The sequence below is a fragment of the Gambusia affinis genome, linkage group LG16 (assembly GCF_019740435.1).
Source record: "Gambusia affinis linkage group LG16, SWU_Gaff_1.0, whole genome shotgun sequence".
In the NCBI taxonomy this organism is placed as follows: Eukaryota; Metazoa; Chordata; class Actinopteri; order Cyprinodontiformes; family Poeciliidae; genus Gambusia; species Gambusia affinis.
This window is the reverse complement of record NC_057883.1, coordinates 23162449-23187365: the sequence shown is the minus strand read 5'-3', so window position 1 is coordinate 23187365 and position 24917 is coordinate 23162449. Positions and strand designations below refer to the sequence as shown.

Genomic DNA, 24917 nt, shown 5'->3' with positions numbered 1-24917 from the left:
TGCATGGTAGCAACTAAGTGGCATCGGATTTCTCTCCTGTCATGAATATTAAGGTTCCACAGTTTCAAGTTGACGTGAGAGATCGCATCATGAACAAGACCTACGTCATCATCGGTCCCGTTTTGTCAGAGTTCCCTGAAAAGGATCTTTTTGACTGGTTCCATGTCAAACTGGTCCCGGTTCTCCCAAGTTTCACTCCACAAATGCTCCAAGGTGTAATTACCAACATCAACTGCACAAAATACCATGTCATGTGAGTTTTATATTAAGAACATCAATGTTTTGAATGCTCCAAATCACAGAGAACTCTTAAGGGACCCTGTCTAAAAGATTTATTCCAATCTTTGCAGTGTGAGTGGGATGGGCAAAGTTGTGTCTGCCATAGCTCAGAAAAGACAAGAAGAAATTGCAGCTGTTTTACTGCGGTACCTGAAAAACTCTGCTGCTGTCATCAACCAGCCAGGTAAGTTTTCTATATTAACACCGTGGTGTCTTGGCCACAGCTTTGTTGATGGCAAAGTACAAATCCCTCATAGCAATTAAAACAAAAATGGACGAAACAGTCAGAAGAAAGGAAAGTTGATATGTGCATACATGTGCCTTAGCTTGCAGGGTAAACATCAAGACCGATTCCCAGTGGGTGGAAACAAACCTGGGCCCATTTTCTCAATCCGCAACATATTCTGAGCTCAAATTCTTCAACCTCTCTCAGGTAAGCCACACATCCTACAGTAGATGCTGTGAGAAAACTAGAGCTCGGTCTCCGCTTTGTGGCAGGCCCATACACGGCGTGGTGCGTCATGTGAAAGAGAAATGAAATTCACCTGTTCTCTTGGTTTATTTCATCAGGGAGCACTCGTGAGCGTTCTTTCACCCAAACAGAAGGCTGAGCTTCTAACAGATCCAGACAGCCGTGCTCTGGAGGATGCCACCCTTGTAAAGGAGGTGTTGACAAACATGACACAGTCCGGCAATGTGGAGCAGCTTGGTCAGTTTTTCCTAGTGTTCACACAGTCCCTCCAGCAGGTAAATGCCAAACTTTTACTTTGTCATTTTGCTCCAAAGTTTTTCTTCAAAAGTTTTTCCCTGCCAATGATATGTCATAAAACTCCTGCTTAGGACTAATATGGTATATGATAGAGGTAAAAAGTTAATGAAGGTACTACGTACTTCAAATGATTGGCGGATCAAATGTTGACCAAGAAATCTTTTGTGTTGGTTTTGATGAGAGCAGAGTCCAAAACTTTGCCACGGACATTGTTTATCTGTTTATGGATACTCTTGGAATGAAAGCTCCTCCCGAGTTACAATTTTCCTGCTTTCCCTAACAGACAAACACAACCTACATCCAAAATGTGTGCACGAGAGACCATCTTAAACCTGACTCTGAGCAGCCTTGCTCTTAAATTTGACGTCTTTCAAGTAGAAGACTACCAGCTGTGGTTCCAAGACTATTTGATTCCTGTGATAGCAAGCATCCAACCTGACAGCCTTGGGTGATACCCAGTAACATCAGCTGTGAATCCTACAGAGCGATGTAAGACCAAACCCCTAAGATAGGAATTTGATCCTTGGCATTTGATCCACATCAAACTACGGTTCCATACCAGTCCCCTTAATGACGGTTTTCCTTTCTTCTTTTCAGAGTCACTGGCCTAATGGAAAGCCTGAAGATCCTGCCACTGCACATTTCAATGGACGTGAGATCAAGCCTGGAATCGCTGCAGGAGGCCTTCCCAGGTATGTGTGGCCAATGCTTCGCTGACCAATTCCTTCAGAAAAGCCCGGTAGGACTGTTACTTTAAGAGACATATTGAAGCCATGTCTAATTTCAACTTTGTTTCAAACAGATTGTGCAAGACTGGATTCTTTCACGGTAAGCTCAGGTTCAAAGGTGTTTCACAAGGAATATAGACACCATGTCATGTTCATTTACAGGACTAGAGGGTGGCACTTTGCCGCTGTATAAGTCTATGTAGCTTTTGCCACTGATCTAACAGTTGTTGCTTTGTTTGTTCCCAGTGCAAAGACACACATGTTGATGGTAAGTTTGCTGAGAATAACCCATCTATGAATTGATGAAACAGCATATAATGTGTCAAATAGCAGTAGCTCATGCACGATTGTGGTGTTTTTACAGAAAAACTCATCTGCTCCGGGGTAGACAGGTAAGAGGATGACTGTCTTATGTGATGCAGTGTTAGCAAGTGGGTTTGCCCAACGTTACCAAGGCAACAATGTTTTATGGTTCCATTGCACAGCTCTCAACTCCAAGCACTGAATGATGACAATTCTACTGAAGCCGTGTGCAACTTCACCATCACTGCACATGCCTGTGCCCCGGTAAGATGTTTCATTGCAAGGTGTAAATCCAAAACAACCCTACGTGCTCAAAGTTTGATTTATTTCTTCTTCAGACAACAAGACTCTCAGCAGAAAAGTTGGCCACGCTCTTGAAGTGCTCTCTGGAAAGCAACCAGATGGTGGTGGAAGTTTGGCAGCTTCTTTTCCAAAAAGCTTCTCCAGTACTCAGGCAGGCTCTGGCCTCATTCTCCGCCATGGTATATCCAGCGCCATCATTTCAAAAATACTGAGCGCTTTTTGGTGTCATTTCTACATGCTACCTATCTTTCCCCAAATTCCAGGCCCCCACCGCCATGAGCTCAGCCTATTCCAATCCTCTTGATGCTCTGAGAGAAGTGCTTGCTGAAAACCTTACACAGGATCAACTGAAGAGTGAAGTATTTGTTAGAAGTTGGTTCCAGATGGATCTCGGTCCATTCCTGGCCTCCCCGTCAACCAATTTCCTCTTCTGCCTTGGCACCTACAACTTCAGCTGCCAGACCTACCAAATTGTGTAAGTACCTGGAGAACTAATTGCATGAGCGTTCGCAATATCTCAAAGAAACTGGCAGACTCCTTTGACGTTGAAATCCCTTGCTCAAATTTTAGCGTCGGAGCATTCAGCAACCGAAGCCCACTGATGGACAACGACAGAGAGCGAGCAGTCTTTACTCACTTCATCCGACCGTTCCTTTCCAGAAAGGATTTGCCAGGTAAGTGCATGCAGGTTCCCCGGGCCTCCTCGGTAATGTAGTGATTGCACACCAGGCGGTGTTCTGACTCCTGTTGTTTTTCAGATCCAGGCTGTGTGTCTTCTGCCAATAGTAGTCAGCTCTGGCTACAGGCCAACCTTGGCAATTTCTCTCAATTTGCGAGCGTAGAGGATTTGAAAGCCCTTTATCCAAACTTCTCCAGTGTGAGTAATTAAAGCAGTTGACAAGATTTAAGGGGGGCTCTGCAGAATTCTTTACCCCGAATTTCCACAATGACTTCGAGCTGAATTGTTGCTTTCATCGTTGCAGGCCGACGCCTTTGTCCAAACTGTCTCCCTCTCAGGTAGCAGAGATACTGCGCTGACATCTCAAATGACACAAAATTTGTCGATCAAGTCTTTGAGCGACTGCAGGTTGGAAACGCTGTTGAAAACGTGGACACATTCTTTACCAAACTTACAGAGAAGGAGAAGGTAAGCTACACCTTCAGGTGGCACAAGAATCCTGGTTTTAAAAGCTATGTCAATGGCATTGAAAAGCTATTGAAATCATAATACTGCAGTAATACATAGGACCTTAGTGTTTTTGCCACTTTTCAAAAATACCACATGGTGGACTTGCATGGTAGCAACTAAGTGGCATCGGATTTCTCTCCTGTCATGAATATTAAGGTTCCACAGTTTCAAGTTGACGTGAGAGATCGCATCATGAACAAGACCTACGTCATCATCGGTCCCGTTTTGTCAGAGTTCCCTGAAAAGGATCTTTTTGACTGGTTCCATGTCAAACTGGTCCCGGTTCTCCCAAGTTTCACTCCACAAATGCTCCAAGGTGTAATTACCAACATCAACTGCACAAAATACCATGTCATGTGAGTTTTATATTAAGAACATCAACGTTTTGAATGCTCCAAATCACAGAGAACTCTTAAGGGACCCTGTCTAAAAGATTTATTCCAATCTTTGCAGTGTGAGTGGGATGGGCAAAGTTGTGTCTGCCATAGCTCAGACAAGAAGAAATTGCAGCTGTTTTACTGCGGTACCTGAAAAACTCTGCTGCTGTCATCAACCAGCCAGGTAAGTTTTCTATATTAACACCGTGGTGTCTTGGCCACAGCTTTGTTGATGGCAAAGTACAAATCCTCATAGCAATTAAAACAAAATGGACAAAACAGTCAGAAGAAAGGAAAGTTGATATGTGCATACATGTGCCTTAGCTTGCAGGGTAAACATCAAGACCGATTCCCAGTGGGTGGAAACAAACCTGGGCCCATTTTCTCAATCCGCAACATATTCTGAGCTCAAATTCTTCAACCTCTCTCAGGTAAGCCACACATCCTACAGTAGATGCTGTGAGAAAACTAGAGCTCGGTCTCCGCTTTGTGGCAGGCCCAGTGATGTGCGTCATGTGAAAGAGAAATGAAATTCACCTGTTCTCTTGGTTTATTTCATCAGGGAGCACTCGTGAGCGTTCTTTCACCCAAACAGAAGGCTGAGCTTCTAACAGATCCAGACAGCCGTGCTCTGGAGGATGCCACCCTTGTAAAGGAGGTGTTGACAAACATGACACAGTCCGGCAATGTGGAGCAGCTTGGTCAGTTTTTCCTAGTGTTCACACAGTCCCTCCAGCAGGTAAATGCCAAACTTTTACTTTGTCATTTTGCTCCAAAGTTTTTCTTCAAAAATTTTTTTCTGCCAATGATATGTCATAAAACTCCTGCTTAGGACTAATATGGTATATGATAGAGGTAAAAAGTTAATGAAGGTACTACGTTCTTCAAATGATTGGCGGATCAAATGTTGACCAAGAAATCTTTTGTGTTGGTTTGATGAGAGCAGAGTCCAAAACTTTGCCACGGACATTGTTTATCTGTTTGGGATACTCTTGGAATGAAAGCTCCTCCGAGTTACAATTTTCCTGCTTTCCCTAACAGACAAACACAACCTACATCCAAAATGTGGCGGTACGAGAGACCATCTTAAACCTGACTCTGAGCAGCCTTGCTCTTAAATTTGACGTCTTTCAAGTAGAAGACTACCAGCTGTGGTTCCAAGACTATTTGATTCCTGTGATAGCAAGCATCCAACCTGACAGCCTGCGGGTGATACCCAGTAACATCAGCTGTGAATCCTACAGAGCGATGTAAGACCAAACCCCTAAGATAGGAATTTGATCCTTGGCATTTGATCCACATCAAACTACGGTTCCATACCAGTCCCCTTAATGACGGTTTTCCTTTCTTCTTTTCAGAGTCACTGGCCTAATGGACAGCCTGAAGATCCTGCCACTGCACATATCAATGGACGTGAGATCAATCATGGAATCGCAGCAGGAGGCCTTCCCAGGTATGTGTGGCCAATGCTTGCTGACCAATTCCTCAGAAAAGCCCGGTAGGACTGTTACTTTAAGAGACATATTGAAGCCATGTCTAATTTCAACTTTGTTTCAAACAGATTGTGCAAGACTGATTCTTTCACAGTAGCCTCAGGTTCAAAGGTGTTTCACAAGGAATATAGACACCATGTCATGTTCATTTACAGGACTAGAGGGTGGCACTTTGCCGCTGTATAAGTCTATGTAGCTTTTGCCACTGATCTAACAGTTGTTGCTTTGTTTGTTCCCAGTGCAAAGACACACATGTTGATGGTAAGTTTGCTGAGAATAACCCATCTATGAATTGATGAAACAGCATATAATGTGTCAAATAGCAGTAGCTCATGCACGATTGTGGTGTTTTTACAGAAAAACTCATCTGCTCCGGGGTAGACAGGTAAGAGGATGACTGTCTTATGTGATGCAGTGTTAGCAAGTGGGTTTGCCCAACGTTACCAAGGCAACAATGTTTTATGGTTCCATTGCACAGCTCTCAACTCCAAGCACTGAATGATGACAATTCTACTGAAGCCGTGTGCAACTTCACCATCACTGCACATGCCTGTGCCCCGTAAGATGTTTCATTGCAAGGTGTAAATCCAAAACAACCCTACGTGCTCAAAGTTTGATTTATTTCTTCTTCAGACAACAAGACTCTCAGCAGAAAAGTTGGCCACGCTCTTGAAGTGCTCTCTGAAAGCAACCAGATGTACGTGGTGGAAGTTTGGCAGCTTCTTTTCCAAAAGCTTCTCCAGTACTCAGGCAGGCTCTGGCCTCATTCTCCGCCATGGTATATCCAGCGCCATCATTTCAAAAATACTGAGCGCTTTTTGGTGTCATTTCTACATGCTACCTATCTTTCCCCAAATTCCAGGCCCCCACCGCCATGAGCTCAGCCTATTCCAATCCTCTTGATGCTCTGAGAGAAGTGCTTGCTGAAAACCTTACACAGGATCAACTGAAGAGTGAAGTATTTGTTAGAAGTTGGTTCCAGATGGATCTCGGTCCATTCCTGGCCTCCCCGTCAACCAATTTCCTCTTCTGCCTTGGCACCTACAACTTCAGCTGCCAGACCTACCAAATTGTGTAAGTACCTGGAGAACTAATTGCATGAGCGTTCGCAATATCTCAAAGAAACTGGCAGACTCCTTTGACGTTGAAATCCCTTGCTCAAATTTTAGCCGGAGCATTCAGCAACCGAAGCCCACTGATGGACAACGACAGAGAGCGAGCAGTCTTTACTCACTTCATCCGACCGTTCCTTTCCAGAAAGGATTTGCCAGGTAAGTGCATGCAGGTTCCCCGGGCCTCCTCGGTAATGTAGTGATTGCACACCAGGCGGTGTTCTGACTCCTGTTGTTTTTCAGATCCAGGCTGTGTGTCTTCTGCCAATAGTAGTCAGCTCTGGCTACAGGCCAACCTTGGCAATTTCTCTCAATTTGGCGTAGAGGATTTGAAAGCCCTTTATCCAAACTTCTCCAGTGTGAGTAATTAAAGCAGTTGACAAGATTTAAGGGGGGCTCTGCAGAATTCTTTACCCCGAATTTCCACAATGACTTCGAGCTGAATTGTTGCTTTCTATCGTTGCAGGCCGACGCCTTGTCCAAACTGTCTCCCTCTCAGGTAGCAGAGATACTGCTGCGCACAGACATCTCAAATGACACAAAATTTGTCGATCAAGTCTTTGAGCGACTGCAGGTTGGAAACGCTGTTGAAAACGTGGACACATTCTTTACCAAACTTACAGAGAAGGAGAAGGTAAGCTACACCTTCAGGTGGCACAAGAATCCTGGTTTTAAAAGCTATGTCAATGGCATTGAAAAGCTATTGAAATCATAATACTGCAGTAATACATAGGACCTTAGTGTTTTTGCCACTTTTCAAAAATACCACATGGTGGACTTGCATGGTAGCAACTAAGTGGCATCGGATTTCTCTCCTGTCATGAATATTAAGGTTCCACAGTTTCAAGTTGACGTGAGAGATCGCATCATGAACAAGACCTACGTCATCATCGGTCCCGTTTTGTCAGAGTTCCCTGAAAAGGATCTTTTTGACTGGTTCCATGTCAAACTGGTCCCGGTTCTCCCAAGTTTCACTCCACAAATGCTCCAAGGTGTAATTACCAACATCAACTGCACAAAATACCATGTCATGTGAGTTTTATATTAAGAACATCAATGTTTTGAATGCTCCAAATCACAGAGAACTCTTAAGGGACCCTGTCTAAAAGATTTATTCCAATCTTTGCAGTGTGAGTGGGATGGGCAAAGTTGTGTCTGCCATAGCTCAGAAAAGACAAGAAGAAATTGCAGCTGTTTTACTGGTACCTGAAAAACTCTGCTGCTGTCATCAACCAGCCAGGTAAGTTTTCTATATTAACACCGTGGTGTCTTGGCCACAGCTTTGTTGATGGCAAAGTACAAATCCCTCATAGCAATTAAAACAAAAATGGACGAAACAGTCAGAAGAAAGGAAAGTTGATATGTGCATACATGTGCCTTAGCTTGCAGGGTAAACATCAAGACCGATTCCCAGTGGGTGGAAACAAACCTGGGCCCATTTTCTCAATCCGCAACATATTCTGAGCTCAAATTCTTCAACCTCTCTCAGGTAAGCCACACATCCTACAGTAGATGCTGTGAGAAAACTAGAGCTCGGTCTCCGCTTTGTGGCAGGCCCATACACGGCGTGGTGCGTCATGTGAAAGAGAAATGAAATTCACCTGTTCTCTTGGTTTATTTCATCAGGGAGCACTCGTGAGCGTTCTTTCACCCAAACAGAAGGCTGAGCTTCTAACAGATCCAGACAGCCGTGCTCTGGAGGATGCCACCCTTGTAAAGGAGGTGTTGACAAACATGACACAGTCCGGCAATGTGGAGCAGCTTGGTCAGTTTTTCCTAGTGTTCACACAGTCCCTCCAGCAGGTAAATGCCAAACTTTTACTTTGTCATTTTGCTCCAAAGTTTTTCTTCAAAAATTTTTTTCTGCCAATGATATGTCATAAAACTCCTGCTTAGGACTAATATGGTATATGATAGAGGTAAAAAGTTAATGAAGGTACTACGTACTTCAAATGATTGGCGGATCAAATGTTGACCAAGAAATCTTTTGTGTTGGTTTTGATGAGAGCAGAGTCCAAAACTTTGCCACGGACATTGTTTATCTGTTTTGGATACTCTTGGAATGAAAGCTCCTCCCGAGTTACAATTTTCCTGCTTTCCCTAACAGACAAACACAACCTACATCCAAAATGTGGCGGTACGAGAGACCATCTTAAACCTGACTCTGAGCAGCCTTGCTCTTAAATTTGACGTCTTTCAAGTAGAAGACTACCAGCTGTGGTTCCAAGACTATTTGATTCCTGTGATAGCAAGCATCCAACCTGACAGCCTGCGGGTGATACCCAGTAACATCAGCTGTGAATCCTACAGAGCGATGTAAGACCAAACCCCTAAGATAGGAATTTGATCCTTGGCATTTGATCCACATCAAACTACGGTTCCATACCAGTCCCCTTAATGACGGTTTTCCTTTCTTCTTTTCAGAGTCACTGGCCTAATGGAAAGCCTGAAGATCCTGCCACTGCACATTTCAATGGACGTGAGATCAAGCCTGGAATCGCTGCAGGAGGCCTTCCCAGGTATGTGTGGCCAATGCTTCGATGACCAATTCCCTCAGAAAAGCCCGGTAGGACTGTTACTTTAAGAGACATATTGAAGCCATGTCTAATTTCAACTTTGTTTCAAACAGATTGTGCAAGACTGGATTCTTTCACGGTAAGCTCAGGTTCAAAGGTGTTTCACAAGGAATATAGACACCATGTCATGTTCATTTACAGGACTAGAGGGTGGCACATTGCCGCTGTATAAGTCTATGTAGCTTTTGCCACTGATCTAACAGTTGTTGCTTTGTTTGTTCCCAGTGCAAAGACACACATGTTGATGGTAAGTTTGCTGAGAATAACCCATCTATGAATTGATGAAACAGCATATAATGTGTCAAATAGCAGTAGCTCATGCACGATTGTGGTGTTTTTACAGAAAAACTCATCTGCTCCGGGATAGACAGGTAAGAGGATGACTGTCTTATGTGATGCAGTGTTAGCAAGTGGGTTTGCCCAACGTTACCAAGGCAACAATGTTTTATGGTTCCATTGCACAGCTCTCAACTCCAAGCACTGAATGATGACAATTCTACTGAAGCCGTGCAACTTCACCATCACTGCACATGCCTGTGCCCCGGTAAGATGTTTCATTGCAAGGTGTAAATCCAAAACAACCCACGTGCTCAAAGTTTGATTTATTTCTTCTTCAGACAACAAGACTCTCAGCAGAAAAGTTGGCCACGCTCTTGAAGTGCTCTCTGAAAGCAACCAGATGTACGTGGTGGAAGTTTGGCAGCTTCTTTAAAAAGCTTCTCCAGTACTCAGGCAGGCTCTGGCCTCATTCTCCGCCATGGTATATCCAGCGCCATCATTTCAAAAATACTGAGCGCTTTTTGGTGTCATTTCTACATGCTACCTATCTTTCCCCAAATTCCAGGCCCCCACCGCCATGAGCTCAGCCTATTCCAATCCTCTTGATGCTCTGAGAGAAGTGCTTGCTGAAAACCTTACACAGGATCAACTGAAGAGTGAAGTATTTGTTAGAAGTTGGTTCCAGATGGATCTCGTCCATTCCTGGCCTCCCGTCAACCAATTTCCTCTTCTGCCTTGGCACCTACAACTTCAGCTGCCAGACCTACCAAATTGTGTAAGTACCTGGAGAACTAATTGCATGAGCGTCGCAATATCTCAAAGAAACTGGCAGACTCCTTTGACGTTGAAATCCCTTGCTCAAATTTTAGCGCCGGAGCATTCAGCAACCGAAGCCCACTGATGGACAACGACAGAGAGCGAGCAGTCTTTACTCACTTCATCCGACCGTTCCTTTCCAGAAAGGATTTGCCAGGTAAGTGCATGCAGGTTCCCGGCCTCCTCGGTAATGTAGTGATTGCACACCAGGCGGTGTTCTGACTCCTGTTGTTTTTCAGATCCAGGCTGTGTGTCTTCTGCCAATAGTAGTCAGCTCTGGCTACAGGCCAACCTTGGCAATTTCTCTCAATTTGGCGTAGAGGATTTGAAAGCCCTTTATCCAAACTTCTCCAGTGTGAGTAATTAAAGCAGTTGACAAGATTTAAGGGGGCTCTGCAGAATTCTTTACCCAATTTCCACAATGACTTGAGCTGAATTGTTGCTTTCTATCGTTGCAGGCCGACGCCTTGTCCAAACTGTCTCCCTCTCAGGTAGCAGAGATACTGCTGACATCTCAAATGACACAAAATTTGTCGATCAAGTCTTTGAGCGACTGCAGGTTGGAAACGCTGTTGAAAACGTGGACACATTCTTTACCAAACTTACAGAGAAGGAGAAGGTAAGCTACACCTTCAGGTGGCACAAGAATCCTGGTTTTAAAAGCTATGTCAATGGCATTGAAAAGCTATTGAAATCATAATATTGCAGTAATACATAAGACCTTACTGTTTTAGCCACTTTTCAAAAATACCACATGGTGGACTTGCATCGTAGCAACTAAGTGGCATCGGATTTCTCTCCTGTCATGAATATTAAGGTTCCACAGTTTCAAGTTGACGTGAGAGATCGCATCATGAACAAGACCTACGTCATCATCGGTCCCGATTTGTCAGAGTTCCCTGAAAAGGATCTTTTTGACTGGTTCCATGTCAAACTGGTCCCGGTTCTCCCAAGTTTCACTCCACAAATGCTCCAAGGTGTAATTACCAACATCAACTGCACAAAATACCATGTCATGTGAGTTTTATATTAAGAACATCAATGTTTTGAATGCTCCAAATCACAGAGAACTCTTAAGGGACCCTGTCTAAAAGATTTATTCCAATCTTTGCAGTGTGAGTGGGATGGGCAAAGTTGTGTCTGCCATAGCTCAGAAAAGACAAGAAGAAATTGCAGCTGTTTTACTGCAGTACCTGAAAAACTCTGCTTCTGTCATCAACCAGCCAGGTAAGTTTTCTATATTAACACCGTGGTGTCTTGGCCACAGCTTTGTTGATGGCAAAGTACAAATCCCTCATAGCAATTAAAACAAAAATGGACGAAACAGTCAGAAGAAAGGAAAGTTGATATGTGCATACATGTGCCTTAGCTTGCAGGGTAAACATCAAGACCGATTCCCAGTGGGTGGAAACAAACCTGGGCCCATTTTCTCAATCCGCAACATATTCTGAGCTCAAATTCTTCAACCTCTCTCAGGTAAGCCACACATCCTACAGTAGATGCTGTGAGAAAACTAGAGCTCGGTCTCCGCTTTGTGGCAGGCCCATACCATTATATTTTTTTCCTCTTACTGACAGATTACCATAGTAGATTCAGTTTCTTCTGGAGAAAAAGCTGAATTTCTCCTTCAACCCGATATTCTTGCCAATGTCTCCCTTGTCATCACCGTTTTTGATCGTTTCACTACATCAGCTTCCTTGGAAAACCTGGAGTCGTTCTTCGACACATTTGTTGATGGTCTTGTTAAGGTTAGATCTGTTTTTTATTGATACATTTTTGTGTTTTTCAGTTGACATCTAACGATTTTGCTCAATTTCCTTTTTTATCTTTTTAGCAAAATCTGACTGCTGTTAACCCCAACATGCGTGACAATATTCTAAATCTGACAATAACTGCACTCGCACCAAAGTTCCACCTTCTAAATCCCGAGGGCTTTAGGTTATGGTTCCAAGTCTACCTGCCACTCTTCCTCCCTAGCATCAAGTCAACAACCTTTGATATAATTCCCAGAAACATCTCCTGCAGTTCATACCAACAAATGTGAGTCAAATTTCAACCTTGCTCCCACGTTTTTGCTTTACCCTTGGAGTGACTAAACATAAATGCTTTTATTTTCAGAGTCAAAGGATTGGACAACATTATTAGCCAGCTCTCCGAAGCACAGAACCAAGAGGTTCTAAAGTTTGGATTGGACTATCTCAAAGCTCAGTTAACTTCAGGTAACCGTGTTTAATAACAGAGTAATGGTCGATTTTCTGACCCGTATAAAATGCATTAATTGTCGTTTCATCTATTGTAAAATCTAACCATTTGATCACTTTATGTTTAGGACTTTCCTGTTTTAACGCTGAGATTGAAACTAATGACAGAGGTTGGCTTGAAGACAACTTTGGTCAGTTTCGTCTTCAAGCCTCTTTCAAGAATTTTCTGTCTCTGAAGAAAGATTTCAAAGGAGTAAGCATGGATTTTAATCTGAAAATTAGCGTATTTGCACTGATTTTATGCAATTTGTAAATGTATGTTGATCAAATTTAAGCATATGGTTTGGCACACATATAAATGTGTCTGAATGAGTTTAAGTCAGCAGATAAATGATATTTAATTGTTGTCTTTATTTGTATGTCTAAGTTAATAAAAGACGTTATGAGCTATAATTTTACTTTTTCAGCATGAATGGAAGTGTAGCATGGAGAATTATCCTTTTCCATTAGGGTCTTGATTTCTGAGGTTGAAGAAAAGTCAATGAGTCGAATTCATGAATTCCATTTATTAATGTCAAAATACAGCTGGTGCATAGTTCATGCTCTCCTTATGGGCTAACAGAGCAAAATGGCATCAAGCAACAGTTTGTAATTCACTTGTTAGCCTCTAAGTAACGCCCTATACGATGTGTTTCCTAACGTGTCATTTCCTTTAGCTTTAGCTTTGCTTGCCTGCTCTATGTAAATGATACGAACATGCAAATAGTTAAAAGAGATAGAGGAAAACAGAGAATTATTTATTCTCAGCAGTAGAAATTACAGGATGAGGATTTCTAGGAAGGGTTTGAGGATGTGTATGTGTTATGCTGTCATCTGCTGCTGATCATTGTTTTGTTTTGCTGTAGCAGTGGCTTACTTATCTAAATGAAACAATGTTTAAATATGAATAGTCTGCTGCTGAACTTAGGCTAAACAGCTGGGCTCCTAACAGTTGAATTATGTCTATAGTGATTCATGGCTTCTTGTGTCTAGGCTGAGGTGGCGGATCTTCTCACTTTCAGTCAGCTGAAGGAGCTTGCAGCAATCCCTTCACAGCTAAACGGAACGCAAGATGTGACAAAAGTCATGGCAGTCATCAAGCCGGCTGACTTTGCTGCTTTCTTTGATTCACTCGCTCAAGCAGTGGCGGTAAGCAAAGCTGACCTGTTCACCTTCTGCTCAGTCATGAAAGTTTTGCTGGTTAAAAGTAACAAGGTTCTTTTACCTGATTGTTGGAGATTTACAGAACTTTTAACAAACATAATCTGTCACTATTTTTAAAACGGAGTAAACTGATGATTTCAGTGGACATTCACTTGATTTAGTCATAATTTTCATCTAAAAGCCAAAACTTCAAATCTCACTCATATTTCTGGCATAATTTCCTAATCACGATGCTTGATGTTTCCCAAATTTTAGTCACATCACATTGTTATCAAGAACTAAAGATTATTTAAAGTAAATACCCAAAGCTCGGCTTACTTCTACATTTTACTCCAACAAATTAAAGATGTGACACCACCAGATATAGCAGCTATCTGCTTCACACTATCATATTACCCTATGAAAAAGTTAAGAGTAGAACATGTACAATTTGCATTCAGTACAATTCGGATGCTTCGATATTAACGCAATCAGTATTTAAAATGGATTATACAATATTATTAAAAATAATACATTCTGATTATAGTTTGATTGTATTTCCTGCTCTGTTTCCCTGCAGGCCCAGTCGGTGAACTACACACAGGAAGTGAAATCTGCCTTCCTCCAGGCGGTTTTTGACAGGGGAGGTCTTCCAGCTGTCAGTGACGAAGACTTCCTGCAGTGGCGAGGGCGACTGCAGCCGTTGCTCATTGACCTCTCTCCAAATCTGGTGCCACGCTTTGTCAGTCTAGTAGCAAACAGGAGCTGTGCCACCAGCCAGGAGATGTAAGGACTCAAATGATCCAAACAAGAGTTTGCAGGACATAGAAAACAGTGACTGAACTGTAGAATTTTGTTAGATCATTTTCTAACTGATGAATTAATCTCATGTTTATCCAGGATAAATGTGCTTGACACAATACAGACAACGCTCAGCAACAACACTAAAACCGAAGTCTACAGAAACATCCTCATTTTCCTCCAAGGTTTGTCTATAAAAGTGCTGCACAGCACCTGACTTATCAGAACTACAAGAAACATGAGAGGGCGGTCTGCTCCAAATGTGTTTATTTTTATTGCATCTATGTGTAAAATATTATAACATACTTTGCGACACAGATTCAACGCTGCTGAAGTGTTACAGAGGTGGAAGCTTCTACCTCTTCCTGCAGAACATCTTCCTCAGCTTTGGATTTCCTGATGTGGCGACATTCATATCTCTTCTGCCACCAAAGCGAGAGTCAGAGGTACAGAATGAATTCATTCATGTAGATTTGTGTTGTCAGGTTTAGTGGCAAGGTGACAATGAAGTGTTATATCTGCATCAGTGAATTGGAACATGGTTTTATTCTTCTCCAGCTCCTGAATACCATCAGCACATCAGAGCTGAGTCAGTTGCTCAATCAGCCTGATGTCGTCAAGAACAGTACAGACATCTGCATCATCTTCAGCAACTACAACAACACTCCTTCCTTCCTAGAAAACGTATGTCCCCGTCTCAAATTTAAATGTATAGTAACATATATGGGTGAATCTGCTTGTGTTCTCCTCACTGTTTAATATTTCTGTACAACACCTGCAGGAGGACGTCCCAGACGATGTGAGGAGGATCATCCTTCCCTGTGTTTGGCCTTTGGCTCTGAGCAGCAACAGAAGATCTGAGGTTGATCTGTGGTTTAACGTACGTTTGAGGAACTATTTGAAGTTCCTCACCAAGGACCTCATCAGCTACAACGAAGTGCAGAATGCTTCATGTCTCACCTTCCAAAAACTGTGAGTCAGTGTCTCGTGTTGTCATAACACTGACAAAAGATCCCCATGTAACCACATTTCATTGCTTGCTGTTTCACAGGGTGTCTTTCATGGGAAAGAACTTCACCTTCACCGGTTCAGACTTTGGACAGCCAGATGTGTACACCACCATCAGAAGTTATCTTGGTGCTGGTGAGATTTTGAAGAAAAATGTGACACAAGATAGACGTCTTAAGTCTCTTTTACACTTTAAGAATATATTTTTGATTAATTGGTGTTGTTACATCCCCAAGGCAGTCTAAGGGTGTTGGAGGGGAAAGTAACAAATGACCAGGGAATGAAGAGGCAAAACCAGGAAGCTATAGTTAATGTTTTATTTAAAAATAAGCCAGGAGGAATCTTGGAAAAGCTGAGGAAAATGAGAGTGTAAATGACAAAATCCAGGGTTTCTAATAAGACACAATCCTCCAGCAATCTAACCTGGGAGAGACCAGGAACCTGATGTCTTCATAAACACTCATGCCCCACTCATCTACTAGCCTGGAAAAAAAGAATAAGTGCATATACTTCCCTCAATACCACCACAAAGCTGCAGCACACAAGCTGCCCAGTTGGCCAAGAGGCCCTGAGATCAGTGTCCCACCTAGCTTTATACTTCATGAGGCAGAGTGGGACCAGCTGCACCTGCTTCTGCTGCAAGAGCTCAGCAGCAACCTGGAATTGACAAACACATGCAGTCACCACGGCATCAACAGTCCATGAAAAGTTGGATTTTGAAACAGATAGAAAACATCTACTACATTTTAATAACATTAGTGAAATCTGCTGCCTAGAACACTGAAAATCCCTGTTTGTCCTCAGGATCTGTGGCCAGATGCTACAACGCCACAGACCCAGATCTGAACTCCACCTCCTGGTTTGTCAACTACATCGGCAGCTTTGTGATATTTATCACTCTGGATGATTTCAAAAGCTTTGTCAACACCTCCCAGGTATTTCTGCAAACTTTCAATTCGGAACCTACCAACAAACAAAATCAAAATTTTGCAAACCTGCTAATTTGACCTGTGTGATCCAGCAGGTTTCGTCTGAAAGTCTCTGACCTGTTTTGTGTGTTTTTCTCATCTACTTTTGAAGCTGAATGTGTTCTTGAAGGATAAGGCTAATCTGGAGCTCTTTAACAACCCAGCGGTCCCACAAGATGTAACCAACTACTACATCTTCCAGCTTTTTGAGTTCTACCCATCCTTTGGACTCATTATGTAACTATCCACCAGTTTGAAAAGGAAACATTATTATTAAAAGAAAGTAATAAGTTTTATTCATTTTGCTAAAATCATCTGTCAACATGTCATCTTTCATTCAGGCTGCCAGGCTCTTTACTCTGCTCCCCTGACATCCCAAGCTCCTTATTTGCTTCTCTTAATGAAAACGATACGATGGCCATCTTGGACAAGCTGAATACATTCTGCAACAGCACAGAGAATCCTGAGGTACCAGATGAAAACGTCACAGAGGTTCTATTCAGTGACAGTCTGTATGATCTGTAGCAACAAGCTTTTGTCTTTATTGCATTCAAGATTTCTCTTTTTTTGTCAAACAGCAATCATTTGATTGTACTGATGGGTTTAAATATTGTTTACACAGTGGACCCCTGTTAATGGTTGGGGTCAGGAACTGCTGCTGTCTACTGAAACCCACCAATACTTGAGACCCCATTAAAAATGATCTTAACAGATTATTTCAGGAGCTCAAGCCCCTTCTGTCCATCCATTGTATATTCCCATAGTTCAGTTTATGTGTCCATTAGTTATTGTGGGTTCACAAATCACCAGTCCATCACAGGGCAACATAGAGACGGGTAACCAGGATGTCCCGACACTTAAAGACAACTTTCAGAAACCATTTGTAGTTTCTGAAAGCGCTTGCTCCCACACCGGGTCAAGCGTCTGCTGCGCCCCACGCCGTCTGGCCCCGGCTCTGGGTCTGGATCTCATCTGCCATGAGTGGAACGGGCGCTCCTTAAATACGATCCGGGTGGACACATGATCATAAGCAACTCCCACAATTTGAAGACCTTAATTGAAAGACAATTAACCGGCCACATTGCAACACAGCAGGGAGCCATCACACCTTTCTATAAATCTGGGTTCATTTGAACCCAGCAGGTTCAGATGTGTTGATCTGCTAACCAAATGATCATTTATACAAAGGCTGTACTGACGGTATTATTCTTAAAAATATGAAAATCTCACATAAAACAGTTATCTTTATTTAATATATGACTGACTGTTGTGATGTAGAGGGATGTTTTGACCAAAAATTTAGTTCATAGCCACTAATGATGTGTGTCTTATTAAACAGAGAGCTGCAGCTCTGGCATCCAACATCAAGGTCTTCACAGCACAAACGTTTAAAGACCTTGGAAGTGCGTCTTCTGGCCTGACAAACAGCCAGATCATGTCTGTGTCTCCTGAATTGCTGGTTTTGTCTTTGTCCATCCTGGGCTCAGTGAACACCTGGGGAAAGGACCAGGCCAGCAACATCATCAACCAAATCACCTCCTCAAGCTTTCAGGTACAAGCCCAACAACATACATAATTATCACGTCTTTAATTCTTTTATCCATGAAGTGTAAATTAAATATAGCTTGACAGATTAGAAAGTTGCCTGCAATCAGCTTCCAGTTCACTGATCATGTTTTTAATGGATGGAATATGACTGACAGATCAACAGCGCTGCCTCTCTGGAGTCTCTAGGGACTCTTATCATTGGAGTTCCTTCAAAGTCAATCAACAGCATCTCAGCTTCTGAAATACTCAGCGCCTCCAAGAACCCAACACTTGTTTCCAACATGCTGGAAGCCCCGAAGGTTGTCCAGGAGGCTTTTGTCAAAAAGGTAAAAAGATGAGACTTCTATCTTAACTTCATTCATGATCATCTATTCAGAGCATCATGTGAATAAAACAAAAAAAATCTGCCACTTAGTTCCTAGTTGGGATTGGGAACCTATTTGTGTAGAAAATACAGATATTTCAATATGTATGTTTGATTTTAATCTTTATTTTTAAATGAAAGACACACAATGAGACATTGACTGAAAGTTGTGCATCAACTGTACAAGTTGCAGCAACTAAAATGTTCCACATGTATAATTTTTAAGACTGATGCTGTTAAAACACGAAACAGTTCTACTCATTAGACTTAAAAACAAGCTTTGTTATAGTGTCCAAAAAGTGAAAAGACTCAAGAACTGGTGGAACTTTTTCTCTTGCTTACTGCTGAGTGAATGCATAATCTAATGCATGTAACCTCCTTCCAGATCATTTCTGTGGACTCCAGTCCAACCAAAGTGGTGGAGAACGTCCCTGACGCCTTAGCAACAGAGATTCCACCCTCCCTGCTGCTGTTTTCTGAGGGAACAGCCAACATCACCGCGATAAACAAGAAGACCTGGACCGCAGATCAGGTCAGTGTTTTCTGTTTAATGCAGAATGGATAATAGTGTGAAGTAGATCCAGGCTGTCAGTGGATTAACTTTGAAACATGCGCAATCTCCCCAAAGCTAAATTTGTTAAAAAGAGAGTTTGACAAGCCACGTTAAATATGCAAAGGTAACGCAAAAGTTTAAAATATGTCCACTTGGAGACTTCTGCTGTCTAAATGTGTCCAATATTTTCTTAGAAATGTAAAGGAACATTTTTTATGCTACCTGAACACATGCAGAAGGTTTATGTAAGGAACTCAGTGCAGCAAAGCATCGTTCTAAAAATATCTAACATGGACAATAATCAATCTATCCAGGCACTTATACAATTTTAACCTTTTAAAACGAAAGATACGTATGTCACTACGGTTCTATGAATCCCGGATGACCGCCAGAGATTCTCTGTCACTCAGAATCCTTGCATTTCGCGAGAAGATTCTGTAGGAGCAAAGTCTCGGATGACGTCATGCTATATAGCCTGTGATTGACCATCCGATATGTCACAGGTGTGACTCTGTTGATATTATTACTCGAACGGCGCATGCGCGAAGGGAACATTCAGTGCTTTCAGCACCGCCCTCTGGCGGTCAGTAGGGATGAAATAGAACAATGCAAACAAATCTACAGTCAAGTCTGTACTTCCTATTTCATAATGTTTTGGAACAATATAAAATCAAAGTAATCTTATAAATGAAAATTATTGTTTGTTTTCCACTGATGAAAAAAAATTACATGCACTTTTAAATAATTTTTATTATGATTCAACTGGGCCAGAAAAAAACAAGATGTTTGTAAGAAAGTATAATTTTTTATCTTATAGTTCTTGGTATTTAATTTCACTGACTTGTAGTTTTTGTTCAGACAACAGTTTAATGTCAAACTAACCTGAATTTACTCCTTTGCTTTTCAAATTTAGAAAACAGAAGCTCAACTAACGTCTTAATGTCTTTTTTCTATTTTTTTTCAGTCCACCATGTTTTTTGCTACGCTGGCTGGGACAAATTTTGACACTGAGCAGTAAGTGATCAAATCTGCCATTTAGTGTGAATCTTTGAATATCTCTGGTGTAATCTTTGTTTCCTTTTCTCTGAAGGCTTTCTCCATTTGTGCTGCAAGGCTTCACATGCGGCACGGTTAAGAAAATGAGAAAAGCCCAAATCAGTCAGTTGATCCACGCCTGCAGGCCGAGGAAAGGCAGGGCTAAGGTGGAGCTGAAGGAATCTCAGGTAAGATCTGTTGCAACACTAACAATTCACTTCATGGGAAGCAGAGAACCGTGTTTACTCTACATTAAAAGTTATAGTCCACACATTTGAATCAATAAATTCAATTTTTCACATTGTAACCTCCAGCTGACCTGCATGTACAATCTGATCCGTGACGACCTCTCTCAGAACTTCACTGATTACCCTTCAGACCTGCTTCTCTACTTGGAGTGAGTTTCTCTCCACCTAATTATTGTAACTCTTGTGCCCGTTGTTTGAAAAACCTATCTGATCATTTTGATTTTTGTTTTTACAACAATCCCCACCAACAGCTCCAAAAATGTCCAGAAAGCAAACTGCAGGTCCTACTTTTCTGCCCTGGGTGCTACAGACTTCTCTGTGGCCTCCAGCATCTTGAACAAGGGCCCACAGAAGTTCAGGGAAGCTCGAGACTGCTTGGTGAGCCAATAAAACAGAGAATGAATATACAAAGAGCCTACCTCCAGCATGCATCAAAGCACATGTACTTCAAATTACTCTTCTACAGCAGAGTAATGAAACATATTCACTGGTGAGCTGTATTTTCATTGTTTCAGGGGATCAGTGGCATCAACCTGAGCAGAGACAATGTGGAGGTCCTGGGGAACATGGTCTGCACTCTGGATAGATCCGACATTGAGAACTCAGATCCTCTCATCCTGGAAAAACTAAAAGCCTGCAAAGACCTCTCTGCCAGCCAAGTGGCTGCTATGGAAACTCTGCTGCTGTCTGGGAAAACACAATACGGGTACTAAAGAAATTAATCCAGTCATTTAATCTACAAGAAAAAATCACTCAGCTTCTGTTGTCCTGCATTTTCATATAAATCGGGATAAAGTGGGCTCTTTATTTGCATCTAACATCCAGGCTTACTTGCATGTTAGATTATCTGCTAAAACAATCAGATAGACTTAGATGGATTTCACAGCAACACACCAGCAACAATTAATCCCTTGCTTGTTGTCTGAATGATGATTTATGTATATTTAAATATTGTTTAGATGTGTCATATTTGCACAAACCTTTTTTCAGAGCTGTAAACAGTTGGGACCAACAGACGCTAGAGAGTCTGGGAACACTTCCTTTGTATTTAACAAGAAACATCTGGACACATTTCACAGCTGTAAGTCTGATAACATTAAGATGCGACATAAATTCACCTAACAACAACTCATTTGTCTTTGCATGAAAGAACTAACTGTCATTATTTCTACTTTATCAGGCAACACAGAAAAGATTCCTTAAGGGTTTCATGCCTGACCTAAGGAATCAAAAAACACAGAAGAGGAAGCTCAGGAATCTGTTTTCAGAGCTCACCCCTACAGTAGCAAAACGAGGAGCAGGTAAACACTTTTAAAAGCAGCTACCGAAGCCAAAACTGCAAGATTCCCTAAATGAGTAAAGACTAAGTTACTTAAGTGAAATAAATTAGTTCCAAACCAATTCCAACTCATTTTCTAAAATTTTTAAAAGGATGCAGTGAGGGGAACATCACCCAGGTGACCATCAGCGACCCTTCCTTCCCCTTTGGCTACAATCAGCTGCAGTTTGAACTCTGCCTGGACGTTCCCATTCTGAAAGATAACCTCTACTCCATCTGCCAGAAAGTGGATGATGATGGTTATAAAAGAATCATTCTCAATAAACTCAACCAGGTGACATGGGAATATCTGTTACTTTTTATGTTTTTCACAGCTGCTTTTAATCCAACCTCCTTCTCTTACAGTACAAAAACTTTCCCAGAGTTTAGTGTAGTTGTTGGTTTCTCCTGAAGCTTTTAAATGTGCCAGATATGTACATATTCATGTGCATGTGTGAGTTTCCCTGCGTGTGCATGCCAGATCCACCAGGTGGCGGAACCTGATATAGAGGGTTACTAACTAAAAGCGGTTAACTAAAAGCGATTACTAACGACTGGACTGAGCTCAAACTGATTTGTACATTTTCTAAAATAAGTGCAAACTCTCATTCATCACAAATACGTTTAAAAGCAGAATTTGATGTACTTCATTTCAAAGATGATGATAATGCATGTAATGTCAGATTTTGGTGTTTGTTCAACACAATTTGTCTCAATCCATCTCTCTAGGCATTCCCATCTGGAGTTCCTGATCAGGAAGTACAGATGCTTGCTTCAGTCTCTCGCTCAGCAACACCTGATGACATCTCTAAGTGGAACATCACTGCACTGGATACCTTGGCAGCTCTGATGAAACCTGAAGATGGAGCATGGGAGATGGCACAGGTACAGCAGACCGTAAACATTACCAAAACTTTCATTTGACTGGAATTTGGTAACTTGAGTTTTTATTCATGTTACATTTAGAGCAAAGCAATCATCACCAAGTACCTGAATACCTCTGGAAATTCACTGGGCAGCAGTGAACTGAACATTATTGACTCCAACCTGTGCTCACTGGACACCAGCACATTACAGACCATCACAGCAGACAGTATCAGGTTGGTGTCAGCATGGATATAACATGGATATGTCCACTGTAGTCGATAAGGTAACACTGAATGTCTCTTGATCTGTTGTCAGAAATGCCAAGCATCTAAATGTGGCATCATGTTCAACTGAGCAGAAGAGAGTCCTCTTCGAGATCAGCAACTCCTCCTTCAGCGTCCATCGTGATAATCCCATTAACTTTTTTAACCTGGTTAAAGGCTATCTAGGTGAGCATGACTGGTAACTGCTTAACTGTACAACTAAGGACCTTTCACTAAGGTAACCTTCCTATTTCTGGTCGGTAGGGGGAGCACCTCAAGCAGATATTGCAACGTTATCAAGACAGAACATCAGCATGGATGTCCAGACTTTCAGGAGTCTGGATATCAACGTGATAACTGTAAGTTTGCATGTGAAACAAACGACACCAGGAAACTGTCTGCGTGAGAAGGTTCTGTGGTCATTTTAGTGGCCAAAGCTACAAAACAAATCTCAACCTAGTTCATTTACTTACAGTAACGGTCTGGTCCTGAAAATTAAAGATCCTCAAAGAAATCTTCCTGTGTATGTTTTTTTCCGGGACAGAATCTGACTGTGGCCAACGTCCAAGGTCTGATGGGTGAAAACCTACGAGATCTCAAGCTGTTTGAGAATGATACTGTGGTTCAGACCTGGGTGAACCTACAGCTACAGTCTGACCTGAACACACTGGGTTTGGGTCTAATCACCACTCGGGCAGACCCAACAGTACCAACCAGTACAAACAGCACTGAGCCACAGGGTAAAACTCTCACCTTTCTCTTTAAAAATGGTCCAATACGGGTGATGAATATAAATTTAGATAAACTACTGCCTAAAATGAAAAAATATTTTCCCATCATGTGTTTTCTGTACTGAACAGTTTTCATTTGGAACTGTTGGAGCTTTGTGAGATAAAGGAAAAATTAGACATCTTATGGATTTTATGTGATTAAATAACAATTCTAATGAACGGTCTCGTTTCATTTAAGTGTCTGCAGTAACTTGTTCATGGTGTGGTGTCAAAGGTCTTCTGTTGTAGTTTTACTCTTTACAGCCACTAGGGGGTGCCACTGTCTAACAAACTTAATTCTTTGCTTTAGGAACCACAAACAGTTCAAGTACAACCCCAGCCAGTACATCAATATCATCCCAATGTGAGCATACTTTACTTACATTAAATCATTTCTAAATATTCAGCAGTAGAGTTTAAATCAGGAATGTTGTAAATGGACTGTGTTTGTTTGATTTCCAGCTGCAACCACCAGTGGTGTCCTGGAGTTCACAAAATCACCAGCCTCTGTTCTCCTGACCGCTCTACTCACAGCTGCTCTACAAATAATCCTGCGACCAGCCTAAGAGCCCCACTGCTGCAATAACTCAGGCAGTGCTTTCATACAGCCTACAGTTATTATCACTATTAGCTCTATTATTTACTCACATGTACAAAAAATACTTCATCTCACCTTTTTGATGTCTTTATTAGCATCATGAATCTAATCTATATCAGAAGAATCATTTAAATCTCTACATAACTTGTTGATGGAAATTAGTGGAAAATTAAAGAGAACATTCATATAAAGTGCTAAATCACAATACAAATTAATTGCAATGGTTTTTATTCTTTCAGATGTAATTCTTTTCCTCCTGTACTTTAAATAGTAATGCTATTATCTAAATTAATAAATGCACATTAACATAAGTATGATGCTTCTGTCTTTTTTAATGGTAAACATGTTTTTATTGTACATCAACTTCGACAAGTAAGTGGCATGAAACTACTTTTCATATAAAATATCCATCATAAAATCCTTACAGAATGTTTTTATGAACAGAAGAACCCTAAACCTTACCCAAAAAACAGCTCATGACTTATTTCCTTTCAGAAATGTAAATGATTCTACCAGGGGTATGAATAATTTTGGACTTATCGCTAGCTCATAGTTATTGTAGAAATGAAGACAACCCAGTAAATAACAAGTTTCACTTTACTTCAGGGCCAGGACAGCGTCTACATAACTGTAGATTTTCCAATCTAGTTTTAGATAATCTCGGATTGAGAGAGATTTTGATGCATTTGCTTTCACTGATTTCACCACAAACACCAAGAACACAGATGGAGAACTTAAGATGGCTGCGCCAGAAGATGTGCAGGTCCCAATGCATTAAATCCACACACTGAAGTCACCACACACACCTCCCTCATTGGTGCCATGACTTATCCAGATTTCTGCTGTAATGGACTGCAGCAGATCAAAATGGATCCTTGGTACCATTTGGGTTGTAAACCTTGTAGGATCTCAAGGTGTTCTCAGACCAGAAGGGTTCTATCATTTCTCCAACAAGTTCTGGGTATTATC

General features: G+C 41.7%; 1 protein-coding gene and 2 long non-coding RNA genes across 3 annotated transcripts; all 3 read left to right on the top strand.

Moving 5' to 3' along the window:
• Positions 1–89: 89 nt before the first annotated feature.
• Positions 90–24259, top strand: LOC122846636. Its single transcript, XM_044143701.1, has 47 exons — positions 90–253; positions 351–463; positions 606–712; positions 850–1026; positions 1646–1740; positions 2262–2343; positions 2418–2561; positions 2646–2857; positions 2953–3056; positions 3141–3259; positions 7020–7079; positions 10736–10843; positions 11042–11241; positions 11339–11451; positions 11594–11700; positions 11802–11972; positions 12059–12264; positions 12343–12443; positions 12554–12678; positions 13458–13613; positions 14188–14393; positions 14508–14593; positions 14727–14854; positions 14967–15092; positions 15190–15380; positions 15460–15551; positions 16221–16351; positions 16497–16621; positions 16726–16852; positions 17724–17936; positions 18088–18258; positions 18682–18828; positions 19814–19863; positions 19940–20072; positions 20199–20281; positions 20384–20510; positions 20648–20838; positions 21123–21213; positions 21313–21433; positions 21564–21745; positions 22180–22335; positions 22417–22550; positions 22633–22766; positions 22845–22939; positions 23125–23320; positions 23661–23714; positions 23813–24259. The coding sequence occupies exons 1-47, from the start codon at positions 90–92 to the stop codon at positions 23914–23916; spliced, it is 6258 nt and encodes a 2085-aa protein (XP_043999636.1). The 3' UTR covers positions 23917–24259.
• LOC122845746 lies at positions 3429–4065 on the top strand. The gene is made up of 3 exons (XR_006373118.1): positions 3429–3529; positions 3728–3927; positions 4025–4065. It is a non-coding gene; the product is annotated as an uncharacterized LOC122845746 (long non-coding RNA).
• Positions 5680–5995, top strand: LOC122845751. The gene is made up of 3 exons (XR_006373122.1): positions 5680–5702; positions 5799–5826; positions 5920–5995. It is a non-coding gene; the product is annotated as an uncharacterized LOC122845751 (long non-coding RNA).
• Positions 24260–24917: the final 658 nt, after the last annotated feature.

Bases quoted from the DNA above. Each gene is read 5' to 3' on its own strand.
- LOC122846636 (XM_044143701.1), top strand. From the start codon at position 90: ATGAACAAGACCTACGTCATCATCGGTCCCGTTTTGTCAGAGTTCCCT. The intron at 713-849 runs GTAAGCCACACA...TTATTTCATCAG, and splicing joins AATTCTTCAACCTCTCTCAG to GGAGCACTCGTGAGCGTTCT. The intron at 16,352-16,496 runs GTATTTCTGCAA...CTACTTTTGAAG, and splicing joins GCTTTGTCAACACCTCCCAG to CTGAATGTGTTCTTGAAGGA.